Source organism: Notothenia rossii, assembly GCF_949606895.1.
Source record: "Notothenia rossii genome assembly, chromosome: 2".
Taxonomy (NCBI): Eukaryota; Metazoa; Chordata; class Actinopteri; order Perciformes; family Nototheniidae; genus Notothenia; species Notothenia rossii.
In genome coordinates, this window is record NC_136904.1 from 60,869,355 (window position 1) to 60,894,297 (window position 24,943).

The 24,943-nt window shown below is 41.2% G+C and overlaps 1 protein-coding gene across 1 annotated transcript in view; it reads right to left on the reverse strand.

Annotated features, from left to right (window-relative positions):
- Positions 1-683: 683 nt before the first annotated feature.
- Positions 684-24,943, reverse strand: part of LOC307029650 (uncharacterized protein) — a gene marked incomplete at its 3' end in the record, with an annotated part of 33,474 nt that continues 9,214 nt past the window's right edge. Inside the window, exons 2-11 of the mRNA XM_079665731.1 lie at positions 24,758-24,903; positions 3,371-3,536; positions 3,031-3,105; positions 2,627-2,668; positions 2,412-2,522; positions 1,895-1,993; positions 1,452-1,519; positions 1,316-1,359; positions 1,015-1,115; positions 684-832 (exon numbers count right to left, since the gene is read on the reverse strand). Of these exons, the coding sequence (XP_079521857.1) occupies positions 684-832; positions 1,015-1,115; positions 1,316-1,359; positions 1,452-1,519; positions 1,895-1,993; positions 2,412-2,522; positions 2,627-2,668; positions 3,031-3,105; positions 3,371-3,536; positions 24,758-24,880 (978 nt within the window). The 5' untranslated portion in view covers positions 24,881-24,903. The remainder of the gene's footprint in view (positions 833-1,014; positions 1,116-1,315; positions 1,360-1,451; positions 1,520-1,894; positions 1,994-2,411; positions 2,523-2,626; positions 2,669-3,030; positions 3,106-3,370; positions 3,537-24,757; positions 24,904-24,943) is intronic.

Consider the following 24,943-nt stretch of genomic DNA (forward strand, 5'->3'; position numbering starts at 1 on the left):
TTGGTGTTAAAAAGTTGACTAAATCATCAAAAATTCAATGAAAGTGCTGATCAGCAATTTATATGTTCAAATGTCTACTGTGAAGGAGATCATAAACCTTAATGCAATCGAATGTAAAACAAAAAAGTTTGGATTGATTTAAGTAGTAAATCGGTCAGATTTGACCCGAACACAACAGGAGGATCAATGACCGCATTTTGTGTTGACTTTGTTGGAGTTTTGTCAGCTAGGAAGTCAAACTGTTTTGTTTTTATATGTTGGTGTGTATTTCAGATCTACATTTTTGTCCTTTTGGTACAAAGAGCATGTGTTGCGGTCATGTTGCCACTAAGAACAAACTGGAACAGAAATTATCATGTTGTCAGATTGGTTTATCAAGGACTAGGGAATATCGTTTTACCTCCTTAATCTCAGTAAAATGCACACTTATGGGATACAACTAGGTGAACAAATTACCTTGCCTACTCCTAGATCTAGTGCCACTAAAGTCCCGTTCAATCTGTAGAGCATTCGGGTCAATATAAATACAATTAATGCAAAGCTCCTTTACTCTTGACTCGGCTCTCCTGTGTCTGCACACCCTGTCCATTCTGGTGCTGTTACCAAACTACATGTAACTTTCATGACAGCAGCCGAGATGTTGCAGCCCCAGCAGACCAGAGCATAAAAGATTGCTTATGCCATCACAGAGTCATGGAAGGTCTGAAGTAGTGCCCCCTGCACTCCAAAATACCTGTCTCCTCAGCAGATACAGTCTGCTCTGTCTCCGACCAGTCCAGTTTATTGTTCAGATTAACACAAAGGTACTTGTTAGATTTCACAATCTCAATCCCTAAATATTTATAATATTATTTCATGGGTTATATCTATTTCAAAATGTGGTGTAGTAGTGTCTCATGACACAATATTGAAGCATTTGACTCCATGTTGCAAAAAGGGAAATGTTTTAATAAAACAAATCGGTATTTTCACACACACACACACACACACACACACACACACACACACACACACACACACACACACACACACACACACACACACACACACACACACACACACACACGACACTGAATTGACTGGCAGGCTCCCAGGTGTCTTCCCATTTTCTCCCACTGAAAAACACAATGAATAAAAACAACCATAAGATCATCGCATGTGCCACAGGATAATTTTATATGCATGGGTTATCATAAAACAACAAATTACTTCGGGTCAGTTTTGTAGAAGCCTGATAGTAAACTAATTATGAAGTAATACATTTATTTATAATGCACAGTCTAAAAAAAAGCTAACCAAAGAGCTGTGTTCTCACCATGATGCGCAAGGCAGCCAACATACCATTACCTCCTCTCTTCCCTACAAACGGGCACAAAAACAAGTGTTAGCCATATCAGCGACTACGGGTAAATGCATTGCTGCTTCATGCTCTGTCAGTTTCAACATCTTACCTTCTCTACCCTTCTGTCTTTTATTCCGTTGTAGTTGAATATCTGCTGCCTTGAGCATTTTCTGCAGCCTGAAATGGTGCAAATAAGAAGTTATAAACAAATGAAGAAAAGGTTTGGACATCCTCCAGACGAATATTTGATTAATGACTTTCATATAGGAAGAGAACATTAGCTAATCTGCAATGTGGCCTATTTGTGTCCAACTTCCTTTTTGTTTTATTTCATGAAACATAATTTCTAACCACCTTATAAATAAAGACAAGTCATTGAGCAAACCTTTATGGTTTTTTATGGTTATTAAAAAGAGAGGGATTATGGAAACCTGGATCTGATATCTTGTCTGAAATGTGCGTAACTTGTGGTGTGCAAAAGGACTTGCGCGTGAATGGGAGAATACAGCTATTTATTTGTTCAGTAGGATGTACCACAAAAACAAAACATACCCTTATTCTTCTTCTTCATCCCTTCACCTGTGGTACTGCTACACCCATTTGCTACACAGGTAGCAAGTCTTGGAGAGGAGGAGCGCTCTGTGGGCAAACCTGTGACAGATGTAAGAAAGTTAAATGAGTGACGGTAGAGACTGGGGCATAGAAAGCATCACAACCTCTGTGGGCTATAGATGATTTTTGCCCTTCATGTTCCTAATCTACTGACTTCAAATATGGAGTATGTCAAAATGTATTATGTAACTTAAATAACTTTCATAATATTTTTTGTTAGCGTCCAGCTGTGACTTTATGACAAATCACACCCTATTTATGGAAAGTCGGTTTCCCTAAGATATCTGTGAATTGTGTTGTATTTGTTTCTCTGTTGTATATGTAAAATAACCTTGGGTTCCTTGAAAGGTGCATTTAAATGACAAGTGCTATTTTTATAAACTATGATGCCAGAGGGCAAATAACACTCAACACTCATTATTTAAAATGTAATGAATCACACAAACAAAACACTAACCCTTCTTCCTCTTCCCTGGCTGGGAAGCAGCCGATGGTGAAGGGAGTGAATAGGTGCTTGCAGCTGGGACAGGGATGAGTGTCAGGGTGTACATCTCCTCTGATAGGTTTCCTACATAGAAGTAGAAAGAGTAGAATGGATGTACGCCACCTTCTTCAATGTACAGAACCTCCTATTTTACTGGAATTCGCGATGAACTATGCTGTGCTACTTACCAGAGGACTTGGTGGGGGTGTCTGCGGTGGCAATGACGACTTCTGAAAAAGAAAAGGTTACAATTTGTAAAACATACAAGATGCTGTTAAAAGTGACAATGATTTTGAAGCTTACAAACATAACACAAGTTTATATTGCATCAAGTACAACCACTCAATGCACCATGCAAACATAATTTTACCACAGAAAAAGGACACATTGGTCTCTAACCCCACAAATAGGAATGTGCTCATAAGTGCTAATAAAAGTAATGACATTAAGTTCTTAGGCGTTATTTGTTTCATTAGGCAGTCCAACAAATGTCATTTTGAATGGTCAGCTCCTGGCTGTTTATAAAATCCTAATATAACGAATATAGTCAGAAAACAATAAAAAGAGTGGTACAATAGACTTCTGCAATTACTTGATGTGGCTGGCGAGTTTTCCGCAGGAGGCTGTGGGGTTTCGGAGGCTGCTGCAGGCTCTGTATGAATCCAACCTAGATTAAAGAAAATAAACTTTGGATAGCATCAACAACATCATGTAATTCACTAGTTCTCCCATTTGTATGCTTGATTTAAGGAAGAGGTGTAAGTTAATTGCTGTCAATTACCCCTATGGGCTCCTCCTAAACTTTATTAAGAAAACGACATCTAAGTGTCTAATTTCATTTCCAATGACATTATTAGTTAATGCTACAAAAATGTAAGTTACAGTACTCCCTACTTAATAATTTCTTTATTCGCTTTAACAGACAACAATACCTTTCGCAACAAATTCAAATAACACCTCCATCCTTCGGAGGCAGGTGGAGGCATTGCTGCTGACATTGCACATTGGCATCATTACTTCGCAGGTCCAGTCCTTCTTTAGTCCAGGCCGGGCTAGGAACAAGACACCTCTGGCTCCAAGGGCCTGATATTTTTCCAGCTTCCAACAAACCAAAATATACATTATTTCAGAACAATTATGCCCTGGTTATTTACAAAGGCAAAACCAGTTGTTAAACATAAATCACATACACTGCTTGCACAAATATTCAACCCTATGCAATAACAAAGACATTTTTTTTTATGCATGCATTAACAGTCTTAAGACTGTTGCGATCAGCAAGTAGAAGCTTTGAACATTATTCTGCATTGCATTTCTCATTTCTCTTGGCGGAATTTACACTGTATATATCATCTAGGTTTGTGGAGCAGCACTGTGGTTTATGAACAGTGCGATAGATTCTAAGTGGGATTAAGTTTAGAGCCATTCTACAACATAAACGTCACAATTTTTGATCACCTGCAGTATTTTTTCTTGTGCTTGGGGTAATTGTACTACTAGAAGGTGAGTATTCACTTGGATGCCCTACAAGTATACTAGATGTTCTGCTGTTGCATACAGGCTCAATCACAGTGTTGAGATAATATCTCTATCTCTAAAGTACACTGTGGAGTATTTATAGGGGTTCTATAAGATATAATTGATTATGGTATTCATAATTAGGTTTCCATTAATGTGTATAATCACCTATAACTATTTTTTGTTGTGATTAGCTTAGAATAAGCCCTTCATACAGTACATAGCGAGCCGGTCTATTTCACTCTCTTCTCTTTGCCGTGTTACTACAGTACTTCAATCCGAAGAAAAAAAACACTGGCTCTAGAGAAGGCCTTTCATGTTGTTATGGTAATGGATGGCCACTGTAGGTTTTTGTACACGCTTATAAAGGGAGAGGTACTCAGTTGGTTGCAATTTAGAAACCTCAATATTACACAGTGTACCTTTCAATTACATTGAATCAAATTCAGCGATGATTCGCCAAAGTTAAATAAACATAACTTATCCCTGTGTCTACAGTAGTTGTATTGACAGGGAGCAGACACACTGATGAAAATGTCTATTTCGAATGTAAGTTGAATTGGATAAATGATTAAATAGTGCAAATGTATTTAGCTGTGTTCTGACACAGTGCTTTAAAACTTGAATGTACATAATAGTCAAAAAAATGTTGGGGTACACAGTTCATGCAGGTCATGACATTTGCATAATGTGCACCAGCTCAAAGCCCATTTCTACCTAGGGCTTTGAGCAGCAGATTTGTATTACGTAATTATGATCAGATATGGTCAGATATTACATTTCTGTATCAAATGTAAATATTTTTTCCATATCCAGAATGAACAAGTACAGGGCTTTTATTAATTATCAGTGTTGCAAACACAGGTATGGTGAAAAAAGAGAGAACTATTCGAAGCAGAAAAAAAACAGCGTAATATACCATCTGACAATGGCCTGTGCTATAATCCTTCAATTAACTGGCTGTTCTTTATAATTTACTCAGATCAATAGGAGACAGAGATGTTAATTTATAAATCAAGTGTTTTTATTATTATTTACAGCAGGGGTGGGGAACCTTTTTCCTTTCAATTTTTACAACATCCTCCGAGGGCCGTACAAATGATTGAACTCAACCTCTGCTTAAAAAAACTAAAATCACAGCCCATTCATTTGGTCTTTCTTTCATGCTGTGCAAAGAAAAAGCAACCTCTTAATACAGATATCTCACCAAGACTCATGTTTGACGCATGCATGCATGCATTCACGTGCACGGTTGTGGCATGACCACCAAAACAGAAAGCTATGGACACAAGATGTGTGCAAATGTATTTAGTATCCTATCCATGTGAACATGATTTAAGTGGGGGGGACCTAACCCCCTCTCGGGGGGTCCGGGGGCATGCTCCCCCGGGAAGATTTTTTTTTAAATATTGAAGTTAAAAGCATCAATCTGGTGCACTTTGAGAGCAACATGAGGAGATCTATGGATACATCTTTCAACACCCATATGAAACAGAACTGTAAGCAGATTTTTTCTTTTTGGATATTTTACAAATCAGTCCCCTTTCAAACTCTATTGTTGTTATTTTTAACAACTTTTTTTTTTTTACTGTCAGATAGTATTTTATACCTGTTAATAATTTAGTCTCTAATGTCTCATTTATAACTATAATGATCATATCAAGGTGTGCCTTAACCTCACTGAGCTGAGGTTATTTGAGCCTCTCAGGAGAGAGCTCTCTTCCAACTGGTTGTAGAAAAGCTCTTTAAATTCGTTAATAGCTAGCTAACCAGATGCTAATAACAACAGATCGCCACTGTGCTTACAACTAAAGACACAGCCTCGCAAACACTGCGGCATGTGTACGGCTCCTTATGGGTACTGCAATATTTGAAGAGCTGGAGCGGCGTTCCGATGCTCTCCGTTACTCCTTTCAGACGAGACATAACCACGTGAAGACCTATGGTGAAGACACGTTACGCTCATGTTGTGTTCAATGAACCTGTCCTTGGCCAGGAAAAACAGGCCACCTTTTGTTTAATTACTTTGCGATCTAGATTTCTTCTTCTTTTTGGAAGTGAGAAGTTGTCCGTCCTACAGTCGGACGGAGGGACGGACGGAGGGACGGACGGACCCCCCCCCAAAACGAAAACTCTTCGGTTCTCCACGAATTACACAAGTCACCCAAATCAGCGTTAAAAAAGCGGGATTCGCCGAAAAGCGACTAATTTGCATCACTGAATTATGCATGCAGGCCAACAAAAAAAAAATCCATCCCATACCACCAATGCAGCTTGATCCCTCAGGTGGGATGAAGTTGTATTCTTTTTTTGTGCCTGGACCCAGGTGTTTGCTTTCGTATCAAACTTGTCCATTCGTTTGCTAGGGTGCAGTTTGCGGGGCTGCACCGCCTTGCAGAATTTGCAAGTTTTGCATGTCACATTCAGTGACATGCAGCAGCTTGAGCATTGCCTCGAAGTGGAACCTGGTCCTGGCATTCTTTTGGAGATAAAGACAAATAAAAGACAAGGTCATCTAAAACTGGGTTTCAAATTCAGAATGCAATCAAATACAAATATTGACTAATTTTCCTTTGTCTAGTCCGTGACTGTAAGTCCCTCCCCAAGCTACAACAAAAACTGTATCCTGTTTAGAATAGAATAAAAACACTTGCATTTGTATTTAATTTGAGTAAATTAATTTAGTATCAATGCAATAATGGCCCCTTACTTAGTTTTAGTACAATTTCAAAGCAAAGCTAAAATTCAGCGGTAAAATATTATGTCATCGAAACGTAAGGTTACACAACTTCTACTATCTTACAAGCTTGACCATGACATTGCACTGTAAAAGCACTATCTTGAATTTTGAAAATATATGATAATGTTAATCTGTTGAAATCCTATTTATAAAATGTTTTTTATAATATAATCTAGAATTATAGCAGTACTACAGTATAATACACTGCAACATCGTCTACTGTGTTACCAGCTCGAATAAGACCATTTCATATCATCAACAAGCTTTAACATTTGGGGTAATTTACGAGTTAAAGCACTAATCAATCAGGGGCGGACTGGAACAAGGACAGCTCTGAACGTTTTGTCCTAAATAGGACCATAACAATCAGCGTGCAGTAACAGTCTGTAATAATAATAATAATAAATGGGATTTATATAGCGCTTTTCTAGACCCAAAGACGCTTTACATTACGAGTAAGGTCGACAAACAAAACAAGAACAAAAACACAAACAAAAACAAAAACAAAAACAAAACAAAAACAGAAAAGCAGTCAGGAGCATGTTGGTCCAGAGGGGGGAGGGGCGGGTTTAAGGATAAGCAGAGTTGAAGAGGTGGGTTTTGAGACGGGACTGGAACAGGGTGAGGGAATCAGACTCACGGAGGTCTTGGGGGAGGGAGTTTCAGAGCTTCGGGGCTGCCACAGAGAAGGCTCTGTCCCCGAAGCTCCAGAGTTTGGCCTTGGGGATTGAAAGCAAACCGGCTGAGGTGGATCTGAGGAACCGGGGTGGTTGGTAGAGGATGAGGAGGTCAGTGAGGTAGGGGGGGGCCAGATGGTGGAGGGCTTTATAGGTGAGGACCAGGAGTTTGTAGTGAATGCGGTGTGAGACGGGGAGCCAGTGGAGTTCTTTGAGGACCGGGGTGATGTGATGCCATGATTTGGTGTGGGTGAGGAGTCTGGCGGCTGCGTTCTGGACACGCTGGAGTCTGTTGAGGGATGTTGTGCTGATGCCGAAGAGAAGTGAGTTGCAATAGTCAAGGCGGGAGGAGATGAAGGCGTGAATGAGTCGCTCAGCTGCGGGGCGGGTGAGAGAGGGACGGAGTTTGGCGATATTGCGGAGGTGGAAAAATGAGGTTTTTACAACTTGGCGGTAGTGGGGGTTGAGGGAGAGGGTGGGGTCGAATATCACGCCAAGGTTGCGTCCCTGGGTGGAGGGGGAAACAGGGGTGCCATCGATGGTGAGAGTCAGGTTGGGGTTTTTACTGAGGGTGGATTTGGAGCCGATGAGGAGGAGTTCAGTTTTATTGCTGTTGAGTTTGTGGAAGTTGTGTTGCATCCAGGATTTTATTGCAGTCAGACAGGATTCGATGTGTGTGAGAGGGTGGTTGTGGGGGGATTTGGTGCTGAGGTAGACCTGTGTGTCGTCAGCATAGCAGTGAAAGTCCAGGTTGTGATGGCGGAGAATCTGACCAAGGGGGAGGATGTAGATGATGAAGAGGAGGGGGCCGAGTACTGAACCTTGGGGAACACCTTGGGTGACTGAAGCTGTGGTAGAGGAGTGATTGTTGAGGGAGATGAAGTGGGATCTGTCGGAGAGGCCACCTGAGTGCAGTACCTTCGATACCGATAGCCCGGAGTCGGGTAAGCAGGATGGTGTGGCTCACGGTGTCGAAGGCTGCACTCAGGTCAAGGAGGATGAGGATGTTGAGGGAACCGGTGTCAGCAGAGGCGAGGAGGGAATTGAGGACTTTGATGAGTGCCGTTTCTGTGCTGTGATGAGGACGAAAACAAGACTGAAGGGGTTCAAAAAGGTCATTTGTTTGGAGATGGCGGTGGAGTTGTTTGGAGATGATGCGTTCTATTGTTTTTGAGAGAAAGGGAAGGTTGGAGATGGGGCGGTAATTACTGAGGGAGGAGGGATCCAGACCGGGTTTCTTGAGGATGGGAGTGACAGCAGCAGTTTTGAAGGCAGAGGTAACGGTTCCTTGGGACAGGGAGGAGTTGAAAAGGTTGACAAGGTAGGGGCAGAGGACGGGGAGGCAGGACTTCAGAAGAGGGGTGCGTCGGTGTGTAGTTATGCTAAAACAATGTCGGACACCGTAATCTTCTCTGGTCCCCTCCCCAATCTGATCAATGATGACATGTATAGCCGCATGTCATCATTTCAGCGCTGGTTGTCTTGGTGGTGCCCAGCAAACAATGTGGGCTTCGTGAATAATTGGACAGCCTTCTGGGGAAAACATGGTCTGATTAAGAGAGACGGCATTCATCCTACTTTGGAAGGTGCAAATCTCATTTCGGCAAACATTTCAGGGCTCTGTGGACTTAATCCATGACAAACTGGAGTTGAGACCAGGAGGCAGAGTCGCAGTCTTACACGCTTCTCTGCGCTCTCTCCTAGGCAGTCATCCATAGGAATCCCGACCCCAATAAAATACCCAATATTAACGGTGTGTGTGTCTGCCCAAGGACAATTTAAGGTAAAACCTAATAGAGGTGTCATACATAATAACCTAATAAAAGTAAATGTAACAACTACTACAGTGCAACAAAACAGGAAGATTAAATGTGGTCTCTTAAACATAAGATCTCTAGCATCTAAAGCAATACTGGTAAATGATTTAATATCAGATTATAATATTGATATATGCTGTCTCACTGAAACTTGGTTGAGACATGAAGAATATGTCAGCATAAATGAGGCCACTCCACCCAGCCATATCAATACTCATATTGCCCGAGGCACGGGCCGAGGAGGTGGAGTTGCAGCAATCTTTGACTCAAGTTTACTTATCAATACTAAACAAAAATTAAATTATACCTCCTTTGAAAGCCTCATTTTCAGTCTTACGCATCCGACCTGGAAAACTTTGCAGCCAATCTTATTTGTTACAGTGTACCGTGCACCAGGTCCTTATTCAGAATTCTTATCAGAATTCTCTGAGTTTTTATCAGCTTTGGTACTTAAAACAGATAAAGTAATTATCGTAGGTGACTTTAATATTCATGTTGACGATGATAAAAATAGCCTTACTGTTGCATTTAACTCTATATTAGATTCTGTTGGTTTCTGTCAGAGTGTAAATAAACCAACCCACTGCTATAATCACACTCTTGACCTTGTTCTGACTTATGGTATTGAAATTGAGCAACTATTAGTCGAACCGCATAATCCTGCTTTATCCGACCATTTCTTAGTAACTTTTGAAGTACTGTTACTAGACTACAAAGCATTAGCCAAAAGCTCCTGCAGCAGAAACCTATCTGTTAGTGCTATAGCCAAATTTAAGGAAGAGATTCCACCAATACTTAACTCGATAGCATGTCTGCATGTAGGGGAGGAAACTTATACAAAATGTACACCACCCCAAATTGATCATGTTGTTGATAGTGCTACAGATGCGCTGCGAATAAAATTAGACTCTGTTGCTCCTTTGAAAAAGAAGAAAATAAAACAACATAGATTAGCTCCATGGCATAATGCCGAAACCCGCAAAATAAAGCAAAAGTCGAGACAACTTGAAAGGATATGGCGTTCCACTAAACTTGAAGAATCTCGTTTAATTTGGCATATTACTCTCAATGAATATAAGAAAGCACTGCGTAAAGCGAGAGCAGCATACTACTCTTCATTAATAGATGAGAATAAGAATAATGCAAGATTTCTTTTCAGCACTGTAGCCAGGCTGACAGAGAGCCACAGCTCGACTGAGCCTTCTATTCCCATAGCACTCAGTAGTAATGATTTTATGTGCTTTTTTAACGATAAAATTGTTACTCTTAGAAACAAAATCAATGACCTCTTGCCTTTGACCAGTATAGTGTTATCAACAGCTCCCGGAAACGTAAGTTCTAATAATATTACACTAGATAGTAAACTAGAATGCTTTTCAGCCATAAACCTTGAACAATTAAATTCAATGATTCTCTCTTCTAAACCATCAACGTGTATCTTAGACCCGATTCCAACTAAGCTGTTAAAAGAAGTTTTTCCATTAATGAGCACTTCTTTATTAAATATTATGAATATGTCTTTATTATCAGGCTATGTTCCAAAATCATTCAAAGTAGCATTGATAAAACCGCTTCTTAAAAAGCACAACCTCGATCCAGAGGTTTTAGCCAACTATAGACCTATTTCTAATCTTCCGTTCCTCTCAAAAATTCTTGAGAAAGCAGTCGCAAAACAGCTGTGTGATTACTTAAGAAACTATGATTTATTTGAAGATTTTCAGTCTGGCTTTAGAACACAACATAGCACAGAGACAGCTCTGGTTAAAGTCACAAATGACATTCTAATAGCCTCTGACAAGGGACTTGCCTCTATTCTTGTCTTGCTCGATCTTAGTGCTGCATTTGATACTATCGACCATGATATCCTATTGCAAAGACTAGAGCACTTAGTTGGCATACAGGGAACTGCTTTAGGCTGGTTTAGGTCCTATCTATCTGAACGCTCTCAGTTTGTACGTGTCAACGATGAATCTTGCATGCAAACCAAAGTTAGCCATGGAGTGCCACAGGGCTCAGTGCTTGGACCTATTTTGTTCACCCTATATATGCTTCCGTTAGGCAATATTATAAGGAATCATTCTGTAAACTTTCATTGTTATGCGGATGATACTCAACTATATTTATCAATTAAGCCTGATGAAATTAATCATCTAAATAAAATTCAAGACTGCCTCAAGGACTTAAAAACGTGGATGACCTTACATTTTTTGATGTTAAACACGACCAAAACTGAAGTTATTGTACTTGGCCCGAAGAATCTACGAAACAAATTATCTAAAGATATATTAACTATGGATGGCATTAATTTGGCCTCCAGTGAGACTGTAAGGAATCTTGGTGTTATATTTGATCAGGATTTATCCTTTAACACCCACATAAAATCCATTTCAAGGACCGCCTACTTCCATCCACGTAACATTGCAAAAATTAGGCATATCTTGCCTCAAAACGATGCAGAGAAACTAGTCCATGCATTTGTTACTTCAAGGCTGGATTATTGTAACTCCTTATTATCAGGGTGTACCAAGAAGTCAGTCAAGTCGCTTCAGCTGATTCAAAATGCTGCAGCTCGTGTACTAACCAGAGTTAGGAAAAGGGACCACATTACTCCTGTTCTGGCTGCCTTACACTGGCTCCCTATAGAACACAGGATAGAATTTAAAATTCTTCTTCTCGCCTACAAAGCCCTTAATGGGCAGGCGCCATCTTACCTTAAAGAACTCATTATACCCTATTGTCCTACTAGGGCATTGCGTTCCAAGAATGCAGGGTTGTTGGTTGTTCCTAGAGTCTCTAAAAGTACAATGGGAGCCAGAGCCATTTCTTATCAAGCTCCACTTTTGTGGAATCAGCTTCCAGTTTGTGTTCGGACGGCAGACACCCTATCCGTTTTTAAGAGTGCGCTTAAGACCTTCCTTTTTGATAAAGCTTATAGTTAGGGCTGATTAGATTCAGCCCCTAGTTTTGCTGATATAGGCTTAGTTTGTCGGGGGACATCTTACTTCTTCCTTCTCTCTGTCTATACCTGTGTACTCTCATGTTCCGATTAACCCAGCTTCCCCAAATGTCTTTCTTTTTGGTGTCTATATACGCCGGGATCCGGAGTCATGGATGATCCTGCGGTCCTGTGTCATGGATTGCGAGTCCTGGATCTTGAGTCGTGGCTGCGGTCCTGGATCATAAGTCCTGGATGGATATCCTCGTGGATTCATCTTCTTATTATACACACATGCATTTCAAAACATTTGGACTACCTATGTTACAAATGTATTATCTTTTCAATTTACACACGGCATCTATTGCACGTCTGTCCGTCCTGGGAGAGGGATCCCTCCTCTGTTGCTCTCCCTGAGGTTTCTCCCATTTGTCCCTTTAAACTGTGGGGTTTTCTCTGGAAGTTTTTCCTTGTACGATGTGAGGGTCTAAGGACAGAGGGTGTCGTATTGTCATACTGATATTCTGTACAAACTGTGAAGTCCACTGAGACAAATGTAACATTTGTGATATTGGGCTATATAAATAAACATTGATTGATTGATTGAGTGGGTAGAGGGTCAAGCGAGCAGGTTGTGGGTTTGGAGGAGCTGATCAGTTGGAGTATTTCAGGGGGGGTAACCAGAGTGAACTGGGAGAGAATGCCGTGGGGAGGAGGGCTCGGGAGGTCAAGGGAGATGGAGGGAGGAATTGTGGCGGTGGATGTTGGGGGAGATGTTTGTGTGTCAGATGCAGCGGATAGGGAGTGATTAATGGCAGTGATTTTGTCAGAGAAAAACTGGAGGAATGAACTGCATAGAGTGGAAGGTGAGGAAGAGAGGGTGTCAGCAAGGGGTTTGAGGAGCTTGTTGACGGTGGAGAAGAGGGTCCTGGGGTTACGGGAGGGGTCGATAAAGATGGTGGAGAGGTAAGCAGATTTTGCGGCAGTGAGGGCGTCTCTGTAGGTAGTGAGATGGAGTTTGTAGGATTCATGGTGAACTGTGAGGGATGATTTCATGGTTAGGCGCTCGAGCTGGCGGCCGGTTTGCTTCAGTTTACGGAGTGCACAGGGGTGAACCAGGGTGAGGAGGTTTTAAAAGTGACATTTTTCCTTTTGAGGGGGGCCAAGCTATTGAGGGAGGCGAGTAGGGTTGAATTAAGGTGGTTGAGTTGATCATCGGGTGAGCTGAGGTTCGAGTCCAGGGGGAGAGTAGAGGATAGCAGGTCGGAGAGGTGCTGGGGATCGACAGAGCATAAATTACAGAAAGTGATGTTCCTGGATGGGGGGGGGGCGGCGGAAGGGGGAGGCGGTGGTGAACTGTATGAGTTTGTGGTCAGATAGGGGAAAGGGGCAGGGGTGGAGGTCGAGTACTGTGAGGTTGGTGGAGCAGACAAGGTCAAGGATGTGTCCTTTATCGTGGGTGGGGAAGGTGACATTTTGTGTAAAGGAGAAATTGTCCAGAAGGGAGGAAAATTCAGAAGCGTGTTTGCAGGTGGTGGAGTCCATGTGGATGTTAAGGTCGCCGAGGAGTAGCAGATGTGGGGAGAGGGATGAAGCAATGGTTAGGAGTTCAGTGAGATCAGAGAGAAAGGAGGGGTGTGGTTTAGGGGGGCGGTAAATGAGGATAACTGTCAGTGAGGGAGGGGTATTGAAGGCGAGGAATTTGAAGGATGGTACTGAGGGGAGGGTGAGTTCTGTAGTCCGGATGTTCTGGTTGTAGATGACAGCCAGCCCACCGCCACGGTGTGAGGGGCGGGGTTTAGTGATGTAATTAAAACCAGGGGGGGATGTTTGATTGAGCGAGAATAAGTCATTGGGTTGTTGCCAGGTTTCAGTGAGCAGAAGGAAGTCGATGGATTTGTCCAGGATGAGTTCGTGAAGGATGTGGGCTTTATTGTTGAGTGACCGTATATTTAGGAGGGCAAAATTGGTCAAGTGGGGGGTTGGAGGGGTGGTGGCAGGCTGGAGAGGTATGAGGTTGTCTAGGTTAGCAGCGCAGGGGTGGGCATGAGAGGGTGGGCAGTGGAGCAGAGGAGGGGGGCTTGATGGTGGGGAGAAATGGCTTGTTATATGTGTTGGGAGGCGGAGGGGAGTGGGATCCGCTCCAGGTATTCCGTGCAGCTGGGAGTGTAGGTGAGCGGGGGAGAGTGTAAGAGAAGCAGTAGGAGTTGCGTTCTGATGACGCGTCAGGTGTGCGACAGTGCGTTGCGTGGAGCAGATGGATGCAATGGATTGTCCGTGCTGAAGGTAAACAAAACTGCGGCGGGTGCTTCAGTGAATGTAGCGGGGGCGACGAAGGAGTCCAAGATGTCTGATGACTGAGACGGAAGACGGAGTGGAGGAGTTGGTCAATGACAGCAGCTGTGAGATGGAGTATTTCAGCATGATGACAGGCGGAATGGCTGGGAGCAGTGTGATGGCAGCGATAGCAGCTAGCGGGCTAGGTTCACAGAGGTGGAGGATTGTTGTGGAGACGAGGAAGATCCACGACATGGCAGGAGGATGTGAGCAGCGGGACGGGACAGATGCACCCCAGAGATAAAGGCAGGAGGCAGAGAGAGTCCACGGTTGTTGCGTGGGACGGAGACAGACAGTAGGCGATGTAGCAGATAGCAATAGCCACCCGGCACTTTGATGGCTACGTGAGGGCAGCCGGCTACAGCCAGCAACGGAGGCAGAAGTCCAAAATAAGTAAAAATGTAAAAACAATGTGCATTGCATTGAAGATGTGTAATGCAGGGCAGTGGTCCAATTCGAACGTTTGAAGAACGAATGGTAGCTGAGGGTGATAGAGGGTGATAGAGGGTGACAGAGGCGGAGAAGCGGCGAACAGTCAACGCCAGCGTCCTCTCCGGTAGCTTTTGGCTGTAGATGGTTGTCATGACATTTCTTCACAATACTATTAGTTGCCACTGTATGCAAGTATGACAGCCACAATAGGCATTTTTCCAAGCTTTGTATATACAGTGCCAAAAGTATTTAACTCAACATTTTCTTACATTAACTTTGTTTCCAACACAGCATTTACATTGTTAGCAGTTATGTTTTGGTGTACTTCTAAAGGTAATTATTCTAAAGGTTCTTATTATACATCCATGGTCTGTAGTTCGTTTATAGCATAACGTTAGCATTTTGCTTCTGGCCATTAGATTTATGATTCGAAAATGATAAAAGTAGGGTAGATATGTGGAGATTATCCGGCTGAACAAAAGGTGCATTTATCAAGCAGGTTCGTTTTCCACAGATCTTATTTCGAGCTATTTTCCAAAATCCTATGGAGAAATCCCATTGACTCTGAGACGAGGGAACCAATAGTTGTAAAATGCTAACTCACTTCCGGGTTGTAGGACTCACCACTGGACTATATCTCCGGTCAAGTAAAGCTAATATGTGTTCAGCTAGCTCGTGCTTTAAAAAGATATGTAACTACAACTGATTTACTTGCAATAAACATTAAAATATTGGAGGCATGCGGTGCAGCACATTACCTGCTTGGCAAAGTCAGACAGAGAGGAGGTTGTAGCCGATGTCCGGTGCGTTCATGGTCATCGGATAGTAATCGGTAGCATGGTGTTCACTTACTACGCAACCGATCGATTTAGCTGGGGCAACAAAAATAAATAAATGAATGAATCTACTGGTTTCATCATTTGAACCAAAATTGGTGCATTTTGCACTATTTTTTATCTATCTTTATTTATTTTCTTATTATGTCCTATTTATATTATGTTGCACTGTTGGAGGAGCTCGGGATCTAAGATTTGAAATGCCAAAATTACACTGTAGCTAGCATCTGATAACAAAAACCCTTGACCCTTGAACCTTAGTGGTGTTTATTTTTCACGGAGTTCAGTTGCTAAGCGATCACACAACGTCACGTCCGGTATTTCCACAACAACACAAATGGATTAACATCATAGCCTTTGTTTCTGCTGAAAGAGCTGTCGACCAGCTAGGGCCGCAAGAACATCGGCGAAATCGAGTGTGAGGATTACAAAATAAATTAAAAACACCTAATTTTGACAATAAAAACCGACCAATAGGCGCGGTAGAGCCTTTGCTTGGCACTTCCGGGTATTTCTCCACTGGTTAACATGGGTTAACAATACCGTGTAACTGTCACGTTTTGAAGGGACAAAAACGTGACATATTCACGTCTCCCAGCATGGTAAATCGTCACATGTTCACGTCTTGCCGTGATACCAGGTTGTACATTGTAGGTTACTGTGATTATCTACAGTACATTGTTGGTTACTGTGAATATCTACTGTACGTTGATGGTTACTGTGATTATCTACAGTACATTGTAGGTTACCTTTGATGTTCTACAGTACATTGATGGTTACTGTGATTATCGACAGTACATTGTTGGTTACTGTGATTTTATACAGTTGGGACGTTACTACTGCTATTTCTACAGTAACTCCAGAGTTGCTGTAACTTTTGGTTGGAAACAGTATTATACTCTAAAATGGTATACAGTCATTTACTGTGCACAAACACTGTAAATAACTTTGGATTTCACAGCCATTTTTTACAGTGCTGTTATGGGGTGAATACAGCCTATCTACAAATTGGATTAAATATACAAGTCAGCCGAATTACTATTGATACTGGAAGGAGATGTATTGTGTGAAGAGAAATTGAAGATGTTGTTTAATTGCTGATATATTTATGATTCACGTCACGTATTCAGTTTCGGCGGCAGTTCTTCCAGTTTAGTCTTTTAATCAGGGCTCTATAAATAAAGAACTATATGTAATATTTAATAGAGCCGAACCGTGTATGACAATGCCGTTATATGATGACTTTCAAAACCTCTGAAAAAATAAATGTGTCTCTCAGAATCGAAAGGGAAAAGCCTATGGGAAAAACACAAAAGCAGTGTACACAATTTAAACCAATGAATGTTGTGTAATTAACAAGGATAAACTGATGTTTTTAGTGTATGAGTACTGCAGATATAGCTTTAAAATCATTTGACAGTGAGGGGAATACGGTTTTATTATGAAAACTTCGAGACCGGAAATACTGTTTTCACCCGGGTTGACGCTAACTTTACATGGATTTATATACACGTTCTCCTGGCGAGACCTCAAATCATCTTCGTAATATTTAACAAACTATAGATCCTACACATCCACTGGACGTGAATTCTAAAAGTACAATCTCGCTAGAAATCTAATCAAAAAGCATTTTAATGGCCAAACTATTCTACAATTTAGGACTTTCCAGAGAGGGTTATTTGTGATTATAAAACGAACAAGTCAAATCAAGCAATCTGAAACAATCAAGAAAACAGCGGAGAAGTAACGGGCAGGGCTCTCGACTAACTTTTTTCACCATCCTCCCGGAACCGTCCCGAAATACAATCTAAGCCGTCCCGAAATTAATGTGGACCGTCCCGAATTTAAAATATTAGTTTTTCTACTACTTATCATTAGTTAAAATCATTCAAAGTGACCTTTAACATAAATAAAACATCATACAAATCATTAGATGATAATTCATCAACCTTTTTATTTGAGTAAATCAGTCAATCACATGACAAAGGCCAAATATATTTAAACAAACACACAAACGAGAAAATTACTAATATTGAATCAAATCAAGTCCCATCCAGTTAACAAAAAAAATCCAACACTGTCCTGAAGACAGAACCCAGAGTAACCACTAACCAGGAGGACAGTCTGTAACACAGTCAGGAGACCTTTACAAACTGCCCCGCCCCCTCGCACACAGACGGGAGAGAGAGATCTCGTCTGGATTGGAAAGCTCGAAAATACATCATAGACGCATGTTGTAGTCTTATCGCATATTAGAAACGGAGTTGGATAAACTAAAACTGCGATATAATGTTTATGTAGCAATACTACATATGACATATATTTTTTAAATGTCTCCAGTACCGATAAAAAGTCAGATAACGTCGGAGCTTAACGTTACCACTGTCTTTAATAATTCCGGCCCGGGCGGAGCCCGTTTAATACCGGGGCTCGGTACCCATCCATACATGGGGAGAGGCGCAGCATATTGCTAAGGACTAAATACGATGGAGGGTTCTCATCTCAGCCTTATTACCCATAGGGGAGGAAGTGGAGTAAGTAAATAAAGAGGCCGGCGCTCCAGGGTCTGGTTCTGCTGTGCGTTTTTGTGATGTAAAGGTAAAACATTTCAGAATTCCTCCACGGGATACCATTGTCATTTTACATCACTCAACCCGCGAAATACACACACTCAGTACATAGCCTACTGTAGATAGACCCGCGAATTTGCGGGCCAGGAATTCGCGGGCACAGCCAGCTGTGCGGCTGGCTGACAGCACATGGACACAGTTTACGTATGTGTGTGTGTGTGTGTGTGTGTGTGTGTGTGTGTGTGTGTGTGTGTGTGTGTGTGTGTGTGTGTGTGTGTGTGTGTGTGTGTGTGTGTGTGTGTGTGTGTGTGTGTGTGTGTGTGTGTGTGTGTGTGTGTGTGTGTGTGTGTTTCGCGGGTTGCTAAATGTTTTGTGTGTTTATGTTGACAAGGAGGTTTAATAATTGTGTGCTACACACAACGTGCAGTCGATTTCATTTTCATCGCCGTTTGTAGTAGAGTTAGCAGGGTATTTTTATTTTAACTCTCGTCCCAAATTCGTCCCAAAATTATTTTTTATCCTCCCTGACACTATTTTTTTCGGCCCCGGGACGACGGGAGGTCCTTAAACTCGAGCCCTGGTAACGGGGCAGAAACACTTATTTTTACGCAATGGTCCAGACATAGACATCAAACGGCAAAACATAGGCTATTCAGTGTGCAGTCCCTTTGGCATTAGAGCAGGGATATCTAGATACTTTCCAAGGTTTAACATGATGAAGTGTGCTACTTTTAAAGCAAGCAACGATGTTTTCAAATCTGTAATCAAAAAGGTCCGCTAAAATGCTATCGAAGCAGTTCCTACCGTTGCTACATAGTTCAAACAATAACAACAGACTATTTTTGATCTGCCTGTCGGGTATTCCTTTACCCATAACGACCGCCTCGCTGCAAATTATCCCCTTAACTTCGACATCCGGGTTGGCGATACTATGGAGGAGTGGATTGAGCAGTGCCTATCTCCAGAAAAAAAATGCACCTAAACGACGACATGTAGAGCTACGTGAAGAGCAGGTAGACCAACTGGAAAAATAGCACCATTCAAAAGCTTTCTGATGCGGGTCTTGAAACAAAGCAGATAAATTATGACCGTTAGTGGCCACAGGTGACAAAGCTCTCTCCAGAGCTACTGGAATCCGAATCTCGGGGACTGGAGAAAGTGGAGCTATATTCTCGCCACGCCAAGCAACAGCCTAGAACAACCTCAACCTATACAAGTAACCACGTAAGCCATGCTACTGATGCTGGACAGCTTTTCAGTGGGTTCACAATAAACAGCAACATACACATTAATGTAAATAAATAGCCAAATAATCGATCAACGCTCTCTGTCTAATATGTTCGCTAGCTGTTAGTGTTGTTGCATAGCAACCACCTCGCACTATGTTTTGTGCAGAAGGCAACGGAGGGACTGTTTTATTTTGAACATCATTATTAACTCATAAAAACTATTTAAATTAGAGTGTGTATTTTTCTTTCATATTGCCACACTTTGTATCCGTTTTATAAAAGCAATAGCTCACTTTAGGCCGCTTCGCGTCGGGCCGAACCACGCCCCTTAGCTGTGATATAATGAGCATATACCACGGCCTGTCGTGAGCTATTGCTTAAATATACGACCCTCCGGAGCGTTTGCAGTCAATGGGAGCACTAGAGGTCGAAAACTTTAAAACGTGATTATAGGTCGTAATAAGCGTATGAACAATCGACCTATTTGGTCGTAATAAGCGCTGGAATAATCGACCTATTTGGTCGTATGAGTTGGAGGACTTGTTGGTCTTACATTAGTGTCCGTCACATCGTATCTCATCACTTTACGTTGTTGTTGAAATGGATGTCACTAAATCTCTTGCCAGTCTTCATCTTGATTTTGAGTGTGAGGAAAATCTCGCAAAAGAGTGGTGAAACAATTTCTCAAAGTTAACAGTTTGATAGCACTTTAATGTCATCCTGATGACTCTCTGTACTTTTTCACTCTATGTTTAATTAATTAGCTCCTCTCAAACGCTCCCCCTTAGGATTTGTATTCCCAAATTGTCATTGAATAAAAAACAGAACATTTTTTACTACATCAGCCATCAATCCAGGTTGTAGTGTCGTTTGATTAATGCCAACTGCTGGAGCCAGCAAAGCCAAAATGCATCAAAGTCTTTAAAACTCAAGTTTTTGGACTGCAGCACTCTCTCTGTGTACTTCTACCTCCATCATGCATGCTTTAGCCGGTATGTAATTATTTAATACACATGTGCATCCATGCTTGCATTGAGTGTATATTTATAGCTGGATTCATATAGGCCTAGAGGTGTGCAATTTGGCAAACACACGCTGTACAGTAGGTGCCCTGTTTCTTTCCCTCTACGAGACAAAATTAATCTAAGAACTAGGCTACAGCGTTCTCTTTGCTGCATCTCCATCGCTGCCATAGGGGAGTATTGCTGCTGATTTAGCGCCTTTCACATTACACCATACATGACCAAGCAGACCTAATTTATTTTCTCTTAACTCACTCAGCTCTCTCAAACATGTCCGTCATATATACATCCGGGCGGAGGTGGGAGAAGTACTCATATCTTGTAGTTGAATACAATTTGAAGTATAGGTGTGTAGGAATACTGTTACAGTAAGAGTCCTGCAATAAGAATGTTACTCAAGTAAAAGTAGAAAAGTATAGCATCAACATAATACTTAAAGTACCAAAAGTAAAGTAGTCATTGTGCAGATTGGTGCATTTCAGAATAATATATATTATATGTTTTATAATGATTGATCATTAAAGTATTCTCAAAGCTGGTAAAGGTGCAGCTAGTTTGAATGACTTTGTATACTGCAGGGTAGCTTGTGAATTTACTCCAGGTGTAACCAGTGCTTGAATTGGGCCGGTACTCACCGGTGATTTTTACCCATGTGGTACTGGCACTTCTGAGGATTTTTTTTATACATATTATTGTGAACGCAACGCTGCGCAAATGTGGGTCTGACTCTGCCTCACAGAGGGTGACTGGCTGTCTACATGATGTGGCCTGCCGACATGGCCACTTTCATACGGATCATACACTAATGCCCTCGATTGGTCTCTGTGTGTCATTCAAGCTCGGGAGGGTGTGTGTTAGTGTATGTGTGGCGCGAGCGAGCGAGAAAGCGCGCGTACCGGGTACGTGTATTGTTGTTAGCATCTGGTGTTTGCTAGCTGCGCTAACGGATATAAGGAGCTGTTTCAACAACAAGGTGGAGAGAGAGTCCTCTGCTGTCAGACTGAGAGGCTGATAACTACAGCTCAGGTGAGGTAAATTAGAGAGGCCGATTCAGGAGCATACACTCTCACAACTATAAATGAACCAAAAACAAATAAATTAACAAGTTTCAATGTTTTTCATATTGGATATGGTATGTCCCATAAGAAATGTTACCATAGTACTTGTACCCAGGGACGTGCACAGACATTTGCAGGGGCTATTGCTCTAAACTGGAAAAAGGGCCTCCGCCCCGAAAAAAGACCTTTTGAAAATTGTAACTTGTTTTTAATGTAAAATAAACCAAACGATTATTACATCAACTAAATTAAACATTAATTCACATCTCATAACAAAATAAGCTAAGGCGATCACTTGCATTCGGTGACTTGACTTTAAAAATTAAAACCAGGGACATTTTTGGTTTTGCGGTCCATATCTCATTAAAATATCTATTAGTAATATATGTTAGTAACTATTAAAACAACATGGGGACAATTCTGTTTAATGTAGTTTGACCATTGTAACTGCTGTGCAGTCCAGACATACTGATACAATAGGGCCTCTAACTAATTACCTTAAATAAACTCACTAATTAATGAAACCAGTTCAATACGCATTATTCTTATTCTTATCATTCTTTATGAGCGCAGTAACGGTAAGGTATCTAATAACTTATTTATTTAGCATTCCATAACTTAATAACGGAGATGTTCAAACTAAAGAGGTAGAGACTGGTAGAAATCCTACATGAAGCGGGGCATTGAACTGTTGACCCGTGAGAGGGCGAACAAGAAAAGAGAGCGAGCGGCCCCGTTGAGGGAGTTTACAGATGAAAAGACACAGAAAGACAGAAGCACAATAACAAGTAAAGTAGGCTATGTTTAGGTGTTTTTTTGTAAATAACCGACGGTATCAAGAGGAAGTAAAGTCCCCTGGTTTGTCCCTTATACCCTAACTGTGCCATCATGAGACAACTCAAAAGCAAGTTTCCAAAATCCGAAACTGAGGTGGTCTTAACGCACCGGCAGATGACAGCGCTGACAAAAGTGTGTTTCCCGCAGCGAGACGCTACAATACTAATTGTGGGCTCATCATGTTGATTCGGCCACAACAGAAAAAAGAAAAACAAACTCTCGCTCTCTCCAGAGGGGCAGGTCATCCGAAAAGGCCAAACAGGCCGTTGCCTGGGCAACATTAGCCCGTGCCTGTGCACGTCCCTGCTTGTACCATAGTACCAGTACCATGGTATATTTACCATGGTACATGTACCGTGGTATTTTTGACAGATTGTACCATGGTACATTACTATATTTGCTATGGAACAAATACTATGGTACTATAAAATATACCATGGTAATGTCAAAAAATACTGTGGTACATGTACCGTGGTAAATATACCATGGTACTATGGTACGAGTACTATGGTAACATTTCATATGGCTGTTGGAGGGCTTGATAACCCGCTAACCCTGGCACCATAACAATTACCATGGTAAATACATATGTTCTTGTATTTGTGTCACACCTGTACCAAACTGTAGATACTGTAGAATGTACAATGGTAGGCTATATCAAATAAAAATAATGGACTGAGGCAAATACAAATAATACATGGACTTAACATGTATTTACATGTATTAACATTTTTAATTTATACTACCGAACATATAATATTGCATGAAAAAACATAATGGCCTAACGTGGCCGAACAAATAGATTTTTTTTAAATGTTTTCCTTTTGAGGATCTTCGCCGAATTGGAGAGTTTCTGGCGTATGTAGCCCTTGATCTCCGCCTCTGTCTTCTCTTTGAAGACAGATTTAACTTCACCTAAAGAGAGAAAGAAATAAAGAAAAGGGGAATTAACAGATGAAGAGACAAATTACAAAAACAGACAGACAGTCAGGTAGACAGCAGGGATGCAAACTCATCAGGTATGAAAAAGGTGACAAGGATCCAAGCCCCCCGAACACCCCACCCCACGGAAAATCGGCTTTAAATGTAGGAATAACAGATGATTTTAGCAGTCAGAACAACTAAAGCAGGAGTTGTAATAATAACAGAAACGCTAAACAGTCACATCTAATAGAAATATATAAAAGCATTTATTTAAATTGTGTAGCAGTCAGTTTATAATTTTGGCAGGACTGTTGAGCCTTTTGAAAATGCATTTTCATGCCTCTGTGCAAGGCTTAGTCTTTCTATCTTTATAGCCACATGGTGTAAAGTAACTAAGTTCATAAACTCTACAAGTACTATACTTGGGTACAATTTTGAGATACTTGTACTTTACTTAAGTATTTCAATGTTTTTCTACTTTGTACTTCTACTCCTCTACAATTCAGAGGTAAATGGTGTACTTTTACAACATGCATTTAATACATGTAGTTACTTTACTGATGTGGATGAATGATGTGAAATATAATCAAGTGTTAAATCAGACTTTAGTTCCACCTGGAGTAAATCCACAAGCTACCCTGCAGTATACAAAGTCATTCAAACTAGCTGCACCTTTACCAGCTTTGAGAACACTTTCATGATCAATCATTATAAAACATATCATATCTATTATTCTGAAATGGACCATCTGCACAATGACTACTTTTACTGTCACTACTTTCACTATATTTTGATGATAATACTTTTCTACTTTTACTTGAGGAACATTTTGAATGCAGGACTTTTACTGTAACAGAGTATTCTGACACTCTGGTACTTCTACTTTTACTCAAGTACAAGATCTGAGTACTTCTACTTTTACTCTAGTACAAGACCTGAGTACTTCTACTTTTACTCAAGTACAAGACCTGAGTACTTATACTTTTACTCAAGAACAAGATCTGAGTACTTCTACTTTTACTACAAGATCTGAGTACTTCTACTTTTACTCAAGCACAGTTAAATCAACATACCTTCAATGATGCTCAAAGCATTCCTGAGGGAATAATTCTCCCTCTCCAGTGCAGCAACCCTTTCCTCCAACGTCCTCTGGTAACTATTTGTGTTCACCTCTTGGGCCTATCAAAAATCATTTAGTATAAAACAGATACATACCTTCTGAAGATCCTTATATTTTTGGATAATGTCTGTGGATGACGATGACTCCGGCCTTGTTTTTTTGCTTGGTCTCTCAGAACAGACAACAACATATATAAATATTTGTTTTTGTGTGTGGTTGTGTGTGTATCTTCATAAAGTGGTGGTGTTTCGATTTTGAATAACTCACCTCTGACTGTTCCACGTCGTCGTGCTCCTCCAGAAAAGGCGTCCTTTTCTTTGCCCTCTTGCCTTTTCCCATCGGTCCGGATTGTTCCAAAGGTTCTTTACCTTCAACCAGCCGGTTCCTCATCTTGAGGAGTGCACCTTTGTCATCTATTGGACACAGCCACATTGGATATTAACCTATGGATTA